The sequence below is a fragment of the Nicotiana sylvestris genome, chromosome 3 (assembly GCF_000393655.2).
Source record: "Nicotiana sylvestris chromosome 3, ASM39365v2, whole genome shotgun sequence".
In the NCBI taxonomy this organism is placed as follows: Eukaryota; Viridiplantae; Streptophyta; class Magnoliopsida; order Solanales; family Solanaceae; genus Nicotiana; species Nicotiana sylvestris.
The window spans coordinates 215,873,609-215,882,907 of record NC_091059.1 but is presented as its reverse complement, the minus strand read 5'-3'; the positions used below and the strand labels follow the sequence as shown (position 1 = coordinate 215,882,907).

At 36.0% G+C, this 9,299-nt stretch overlaps 1 protein-coding gene across 1 annotated transcript; it reads right to left on the bottom strand.

The window, feature by feature from the left end:
• Positions 1 to 4,170: 4,170 nt before the first annotated feature.
• LOC104233851 (glutathione S-transferase U9) lies at positions 4,171 to 5,102 on the bottom strand. Its single transcript, XM_009787297.2, has 2 exons — positions 4,764 to 5,102; positions 4,171 to 4,674 (listed from the first exon to the last, which is right to left on the bottom strand). Exons 1-2 carry the CDS (start codon positions 5,079 to 5,081, stop codon positions 4,321 to 4,323), a joined length of 672 nt encoding a protein of 223 aa, XP_009785599.1. The 5' UTR covers positions 5,082 to 5,102; the 3' UTR covers positions 4,171 to 4,320.
• Positions 5,103 to 9,299: the final 4,197 nt, after the last annotated feature.

Sequence of the window (9,299 nt, the reverse complement as noted above, 5' to 3'; positions counted from 1 at the left end):
TTCAGCATAGGTCTTGGGTTCTACAATTGCTGAATAAGTAGCTAAAGAAGACCTGTAGGCATGAGTGAGGTGGTCATATATCACATAGTTGGACAGTGGATATGAACATGAGGACTTTTGTTGAACAACATAATCTCCCATCCATACAGGAGGCCTTGATTCCCTTGAGGATCTTCTAAGTTATACTGGCTGAGGAGAAGGATACTTGGCAGGAAATAATGGGAAAGGCTGGGAAGCATCATCAGAAGTGAAGTTTGAAGGTGAATTCAATGGAACAGACACAGCAGTTGAATCAGGAGGATCGGGTTCAACTAGTTGCACCACAGAGAACATAGGAGAAAGACCAGTGTTCATGTGCTTGAAGGGAAAGATGTCTTCTTAAAAGACAGTGTCTCTGCTTACAAAGAACTCCTTAGAGGTTAGGTCATAGAGATAATATCCTTTATGAGTTGTGGAATATCCAAGATGAACTGCTGGAATTGCTCTTGGACTAAACGTATCATCCCTCTTTATAGTGGTAGCATAGAACATGCTACCAAATACTCTAAGATACTATAGTGAAGGAGCTTTGTTGAACAACTTCTGGAAAGGTGACTGACCTTTCAATAACATAGTAGGCAATCTGTTGAGTAGGTATACAGCTGTGGATACACACTCTCCCCAAAACCTTAAGTGTACAAATGCCTGAAACCTTAATGCTCTTGCCATGTCTAGGATATATCTATGTCTCCTCTCTACAACACCATTTTGTTGTGGTGTATACACACAAGAAATTTGGTGTACAGTCCCACACTCCTTAAGCAAATTGTTCACCTGATCATTGAAAAAATTTGAACCATTATCTGTTCTAAGACATTTCACTCCATAGCCAAATTGAGTTCTGGCATATATTAGGAAGTTCCTTAGCACAACAATAGACTCTGCTTTAGTAGGCATTAGGAAGAGCCATGTATATCTAGAGAAATCATCTACTAGAGTCAAAAAGTATCTCTTACCATCATGAGTGGGAAACTTATAAGGACCCCATACATCAGCATGCATAAGATCAAAAGGCTAAGCGGAACAAGTAGTACTTAGAAGAAAGGCTAGTCTTGCCTATTCAGCAATAGGACATACAGAGCATATGTGATTATTCAGCTGAGAGTTACACAAGCTTTCAATATTCCTCAACACTCTTAAAGGATCATGTCCTAGTCTTCTATGCCAAAGAGACAAATCAGCAGTCTTAGTTTTATTTTTGGAACTAGCTTCACTTATTGAACTGGAAATGGTATTTAAAGATGACTGATTGAGACCTCCTTATTCTCAGAGACTTGCTATGAATTTGAGTTTCTTCTGTTCCTCAGAATGTACAGGCCATCCTCTTCTCTACCAATCCCTATCACCTTCCCACTTGAGAGTTCTTGAAACACACAGAAATCAGGAAAGAATGTTGCACAACATTGTAATTCCTTGGTGATCTTTGATACTGATAATAGGTTGTATTTGAAATTAATATAATACTTTTCCAATTGTCTTGTCCTGAAATATATGAGATTCTCCTGTCTTAGTGATAGTAACTTGCTCTCCAGTAGGTAGATGTACCTTATTTTTACTCATTTGTGATAGTTCTTTGAATTTGAGAAGCAAGCCTAACTAATGTACCATATGATTTGTAGCCCCTAACCAGTTATGGTTTCCTAGACTAGACATTAGGGCAATAGGAATACCTGTTGTTCCCATTTGAGCTGTATTAGCCATAGTTCTCCCTCTTTTCCCTTGCTCAGCATTTGCAGAATTTGATTGTATTGTTCTGAAGTGAAAAACTGAACTGGAGCTGGCGGTGCTGTATTAGAGGTAGGTGCTATTTGTTGAGATGATTCTTGAGCTTCAAATCCCTAATTTCCTGCACCACACACATTGTTAGCATAAGTATTTGGAGTGCCTCCCTTTCTCCTGTATTTGAAATCAGCTGAATATCTATGCAGCTTGTAGCAGTTGTCCCTTGTGTGACCTTTAATCTTGCAGTAGTCACACTGAAGTGCAGACCTTCCAAAACTGTAGTTGGTCTTAGCTTTGTAATTGATGTTACCATTGTTGTTTCCTCTGTTGCTTAGTAGTGCAGTTGCATCATTGCCATCAACACCAATGCTAGCATTAATTCCACCACTGCCATTTCTCCTTTGACTTTCTACATTTACTATCATAACATATGCTTGGTTTATGTTTGGTAAAGGCCTTGTCATAAGAATTTGATCCTCTGCATTCTTATAGGAATCATTCAGTCTTGTTAAGAACTTATATAGCTTTTGCAATTGATAGTGTTCTGCATGTTTGACAGACTCTGAACATCCACATGAAGGAGGAGGAGCTAGTGTCTCATACTCATCCCACAGTTCCCTAAGCTTCGAAAAGTACACAGACACAGATGATATGCCCTGGGTTAGTGCAACAATTTCTTTGTGTAGATAACAGGGTCTAGAGGCATTCACTTTATCAAACCTCTCTTTGAGGTCTTCCCACACCTTATGAGCATCGGATGCATAACTCACAGTACTAATTAGACTAGGAGATACCGTGTTCATTATCCAAGCTAGAACAATGGCATTACATTTGTCCCAGAGTTCATGCAAGCTAGGATCATACATTTCTCTTCTACAAGTTCCTAAAACAAAACCTAGTTTGTTTTTACCATGCAACACAATCTTCATTGACCTACTCCAAATTGAGTAATTTTCAGAACCTTGAAGTTGAATTGAGATAAGAACAGAACCTTGTGTATCTGAAGGGTGAATGTAGAGAGAGTGATTGTGATGTACCAGATCTGGAGAATGCAATGCTTGAGCCTGAGTTGCAGTCGCCATAGAAGGAGTTGAAGTCGAGGTTCCGTTATCGATTGCCATTGTAGACACTATAGATTGTATCGCACCTCACTAATTGAGATGATTTAGGTCGCAAATCACTCAGTTTCAGCATAAATTGACACTAATCGAACAAGCCCTAATTTTAGGGAATTTGCTAGAAAACTGATAGAGGGATAGAGTAAAGGAAGCTATTAATCAGTTGATCTTCCTCTCCTGAAGTTGCTGAGTTAATTGATCTAGCCTTGAAGCTCTGATATCATGTTGAACTAGTCAGCCATGGCAGAAGAGGAAGGAAGTCGGTGAAGAAGAAGAAGGAGAAGCTCCATTCTCTGTGATTCTCAAAAGCTACTGTACAGGTACAACTAACTTCTATTTATACTACTAACTAATTAACCTACCCTTTTTATCTACTAACTTCACCTAATTACAATGTATTAAATTAATTACTAGACCCCACATCTATTCCTTCTACGAGAGAGGTCTGCTCTTTTCATATTTGTTTGTCTTGGCCATGTATATTTTTCCAATTCATGTTCATCTGAGTCGTATTTGGATTCATGCTAATTTTTCAGGATTATTAGGGCTTTCTTGGTGGAAGAGCAGAAAATGTAAAGAAGGTTTTGAAGATCCAAAAAGCCAAAGAGAAGCTGGCAGCTAAGAGTTGAGCTGGATTAGAGGACTTCCTCATTTTAAGTTTTGAAACAATTTTGACATTCAAGTTATTACTAGATGCGCTTTAAACAAGCTCTTTTGCTTTGGGTTTTTTCTGTGTCAAAATGAGTTCTTTACTGTCATTACGTCATTCCATACAGTTTAAGATTTTTTGTTACATTGCAACCTAAATATATGTCTTTTTGTTGGAAAACTAATTCAAAGTTGTAGTAGGAAACATTAGTTATTTAGGATTTGGTTTATTTAATTCATGTCTAAATAGGATTTGCAGTTAGAATAAATATATGAATAGACTTTCCTGTTTCTAGTTGAAATAGGTTTCCTACTATTATAAATAAGGGTATTGATAATTTATTTTATGTGGGGGGGAAATAAAGAATTGTAGAGATCAATCAGATATTTGTATTAAAATATTTTCCTTCATTTTTGGATTACAATCAACTTGCTTGCCCGATTTGGCAAAAACTTTGAATTTTCATATATCATCCTCTCATCAATAGAGCACTGTATTTCCATTTGAAGGATAGTTTCAGCTATGTGCAACGCTATCCAATTTTATTTTATTTTTTTTATACTGTTTGATTAGTCTGTCAATGTGTGTTCTATTGATGAGGTAAATAATCTTAATGCAAGCTTCACAGGAGGAAAAATCAGGTCGTGTAAGTGCTTTGCAGAAATATATTCTATATTTCAACCGATTGAAAGCAACATATTGAATTCTTATGGCCATAAGCCTTATTACAAAGCAGAACGGCACCACAAATACAGTAGGAGCATAAGGCCGAAAACAGAACACATTTAAAGCTCAGTAAGCCTGAGCATTGGAGCTGCTTTCTTTGAAAAATCGAAGAAATGAAACCACCTTGTCATGAGGAGGAACACTTTCTTTAACCACGGGTAGTTCAAGTAGGCTATTGAGCCATGAGGTTATCAGGGGAGTATTCTTTGGGTCCAAAAACTTCAATCCGAACACTTCCTCCTGTGCTTTACACGCGCCAAATGCAACGACAATCAAGATATCTAGGAGCCCTATGTTCCTGCTTTTCACTGGAAACATATTCTTCATTCCATCTTCAAGCACGCCTAGTTTCTGATAGAATTCCTCGCAGGCTTTTTCTTGATCTTCTGCTGTGAATATATTAAGCATGCACTCCATCACCTGCAAACACGTGGATTATTTAATAGTTGGATTCTTATGCTACATGAAAATGGGTGGATGCATTATAAAAATGGATTATCTGATGTTACATGTTGGATATAAACAGCCCAGAATCGGACTTGGGATCTTTCATAAGGATCCTCTGGCAAGAGTCGATGTCCATTCTTCCATGTTTCATCGATGTATTCAAGAATGACAAGGGACTCGTTTATTGGTTTTTCGTTGTGAACAAGAACGGGGACTTTCTTATGAACTGGATTGTATTTGAGGAGCAATGGACTTTTGTTGCTTAGATCTTCTTCTACATATTCAAAAGGTATGCCTTTGACTTTGAGAGCTAGTTCTACTCTCTTCACATAAGGGCTAAGCCACATTCCATGTAGAGTTACCTTGTTTTCTTCTCCCATTTTCCACTCCAATATGACATGGTTTTGCTTTAAGCTGCCGTATATATAGATTTTCAGAAATTTTCACGAACCTTCCATTTGTTCAAAGTTGACAAAAGCAAATATTTTTAAGGTTTTTGGTTTCCGGCAAAGCTGGTCGAAATATGATTATAAAATTGTCTGTTTTTTGACTTGCAGCCGATTCAATTGTCTTTATGACAAGAGCAATGACAGCAGCTGCCCATTTCTTTGTCATGTACTAATATTTTGTTTCGGCTAACAATAAATTGGACTGAGTATTTTATTTTGTTAGTCAATACTAGCCTATCAATATGACAGTATTCTAGTTTTTACCCTGGATAGACCTCGACTCCCCCACGTTGCTGATATCATTTGCTTGGAACGACAAGTAAAGTAGTTAAGTAGACAGAGTATAAAATATTTTATCAATTTACTCTCTTAATATCAAAGATAATGGAGTACAAGTTAAAACTGTTTGAATGATTGTGGCATTGTGCATTACACTTCCTGATAATTATACTAGTGCAAAACTTATCCTTTACCAAAAATAAATTGTTAGAGCAGATTATATTATCTTCTTCAAACGACTGTCTTTATCTCTTTGTGGACGTCAGGGCATACATCCGTAAAGACTGGTATGCTTGTTTTGTTTTGCTTTGTTTTGCTTTTTTCTGTTAATTTTCCAGAGGTATAAGGACTTTAGAACCATGAGATTTTACATAAGATGGCAATATCATGTTGTTTAAATATCAAGGAACCAATTATAGCATTTGGACTCTTAACACTAGTGTGTCTTTATTCATTTAGGCATACCACAGAGTGAAATTAGTGTACAAATTAAACCTAAGGTAAAAGGACTAGCCTTCACCTTCATAGAAAAATAACAAGCCATGTAGTTTCACATTCTTTTTTTCTTCCATTTCTTTTTGTTTCCTCTCTGTGTATTATCATAGACCCGAAGTCTTTTAAGTAGAATATGTACTTCCTTCCCTTATAAGCTTCTTTGGCTAGTTGGCTTGACCAAATAAATTAACTTTTGCATATTCTAATATCAAATTGATTGAACATGACCTAGTGCTTCTCAGAATAAAATTAATATTATTCGGGAAGTGTTGGCCTCGTAAATTACATCGTTCCATTAATTGAAATTCGTTTTGTAATCTATTCCAGACTCTGGTTTATAAGACAACTATCTCGTAAACGGTAAACCAAATACTTTTTCTTTGCAAAATTTGGATAATTTACAGCATCCACCGAGATTCGGATCTTAGCCTTCCTTCCATTATTGTCATTTGTCACTCATCACAGCACGCAGTGGTTCTATGTACTTACACAATTTCTTTTATATTAACTACTTGTCACATACACCGTTGAGGAAAAAGGCTTATCAGGTTTCGCCGTCTTGGGAGGGAGCTGTTCAGTTGCAAATGTTAGAATATACTATAAGCCATGCGTATTGTTATAGTATTCTTTATGAATAATTATTTATTTACTTGTTTAAATTCAATAAAATTTCATTTTAAATAGATCATGTGTTGGTTTGTGCGTCCATTGCTTACATAGTAGATGATTTAGTGTATAGAGTTTAGCTTATACACGGAAGATTAAATCATCGGTTCTTGTAAGACATAAAAGTTAATGTTCACAATCTAATGATGGAATTGGACAAATCATCGGAATGATTGTAGCACAAGATTAAATATAATTTATCTTGATTATGGGAATGGTTTAATTCCAACTTCTTGTGCTAGTACATTTTGTATGTATTGAACGGATCAAGTAGAGATGAGTATTTTATACTGACTTTATAAAATAATTTCTCTAGTCCATTTAATGTACTTATACTCTTAATCCTGATATAATTATTATTAGTTGTGTATGTCACTTGTTGTTTTGATTTATTAAAAGGCGAGATTCTTTCGCGAGTCAATAAGCCTGGTAAATTGGATAACAATGATATACATTGGCGAAGTAATAATTAGTTGATGGAATCCATGTCTCGATTTTGAGATTGATGATACTCCTTTATGAAAGCTTATAAGTTTTCATGTGTAAACCCGGCCGGTGGATTTTGTATCCGACACATGAAATAAGTTAAGTGTAAGTCTAAAGGAAGTAATCAATAAATTAAATAGTCAGTAATTTAATTTGATTGATTAGTATCTGAATCTTAACATGGGGAGTTAAATAAGGTTTTATGGAAGAATTTCGAAATTGAACTAAGGAGTGCAATTACGAATTTTTAGTGGAATAATTCGTAATTTATTATGATGGAAATTAGTTTCAGAATTTCGAAATTAATATCATAATAGGAAGCCTTGTTAATTAAATTCTGTGGTCCCTACTGTGCCTAAATAATAGAAAATAGTGGAAACTGTTACTTAGTGGGAAAGAAAACGTGGAAACCGTCCCTTAGTGGGAGAAGGAAACCTAACAGGTTTTGAAAACAGCGCAGCTATATATATGGATATAAGGGCTGGACGTTTTTTGACATGATTCTGACTGCGGTTTCTACTAGAATTTTGCCCACCCAAAATTCTCTATTTTCGGTTATTGTTTGGGTAACACAGTAGAAGACTGTGGAAATCTGCTAGTGTGTTTTCAACTGAGGAACTGGAGAACGACATAGATTTGTTGTGTTTACGCTTCAAGAGGTAATCCTAAAATCTTCATACGTGCTAGTTGTTTAGATTACACGTGAATAAGATTCTGTTATTGCTTCCGCTGTAGTATATATTCCTACAATTAGTATCAGAGCTTACTCACGTCTTATTAAATAATTAGGATAAACCATAAGGATTAATATCATGTTCTATATGCAAGTTTTGAATTACATGCAAAGTTTGTTATTCTGAAAACCTGCACTGTTTTGGTGTGATTATCTGTTATGGGTTGTGTTGATTATTCTGAAAACTTGATGTATCCTTTTAATATTGGTGATGTTGAGTTAGAATAATCTGAAAGTTGAATTTTATCATGTAAAACGGAAAAACACGTTTTGTTGAATCAGGGCAGAAAATCGGAGGTCAAAAAGTTGACGGACTCTGATTGACCTGAAACATGGCAGGTCCATGCGAAACGGCCCAGTGAGCAATACCCATAATAATGACTGAAGTCATTTTTTGGGCGTTTGGGGTCGTTTAGATGGTGTTTTTGCTGTTTTTCTAAAATTCTGAAATTTTTTTTAGTTGTTTTTAATTCTAGTAATTGTGGGGATCAATTCCCTTGGTCCCCGGGCTTAAAAAATCAGTGATATAATGTTTTTACACGTTGACGTTGGTCTTCTTCCATATCGAATAAAAATATTATGAATAATCACTATGTTATACTAGTCATTGATTATTTGTATTTACTCTCCATCTGAGTATGCATGTTGGTTCAATGGGACTAATATATGTTGAATGTTGATATTCACTTGGCTTAAATTAACAGTTTACTCTCCATCTGAGTATGACATGTTTAAGTTTATGGAGTGAAAATCTGTCATTATATATGTATATTGCAAGAATAGCTTCTTTCCCATCGAAATTTGTTGTTCAAGGTGCATAGATTGTATATATATAATGTGTTTTGAATTTTAATGTTCATAATACAAACTGATTTGATCTATTTAAATATTTAATGTCTCCCAGATTAACAATGACTGCTTTTAATCCCCTTACTGCCATTCTTACCCAAAACAAACTTGAGGGTCCAAATTATGTTGATTGGAAACGAAATTTGGATATTGTTCTAATTGCTGAAGAGTACAAATTTGTGCTCGATGAGGTGTGTCCAGAAAAACCTGGAGATGATGCCACAGATGATGAACAGAAGGCTTACCAGAAATGGATTAAGGCTGATGAGATGGCGCGGTGTTACATTTTGGCATCCATGTCGAATGTTCTGCAACATCAGCATCAGTCGATGGAGTCTGCTTATGACATTCTGGAAAATCTCAAAGAAATGTTCGGAGATCAGAATCGTGCGGCTAAGCAGACTGCCATGAAAGCCCTTCTGAATACCAAAATGGTTGAAGGTTCATCGGTCAGGGACCATGTTCTGAAGATGATGAGTCTTCTGAATGAACTGGAGGTCCTTGGAGCTAACATTGATAAGGACACGCAGGTTGAAATGATCCTGCAGACTTTGCCTGACAGTTTTCAGCAATTTCGCCTGAATTATAACATGAACAAAATGGATTTGTCCCTTGCGAAATTGTTGAATGAGCTGCAGTCG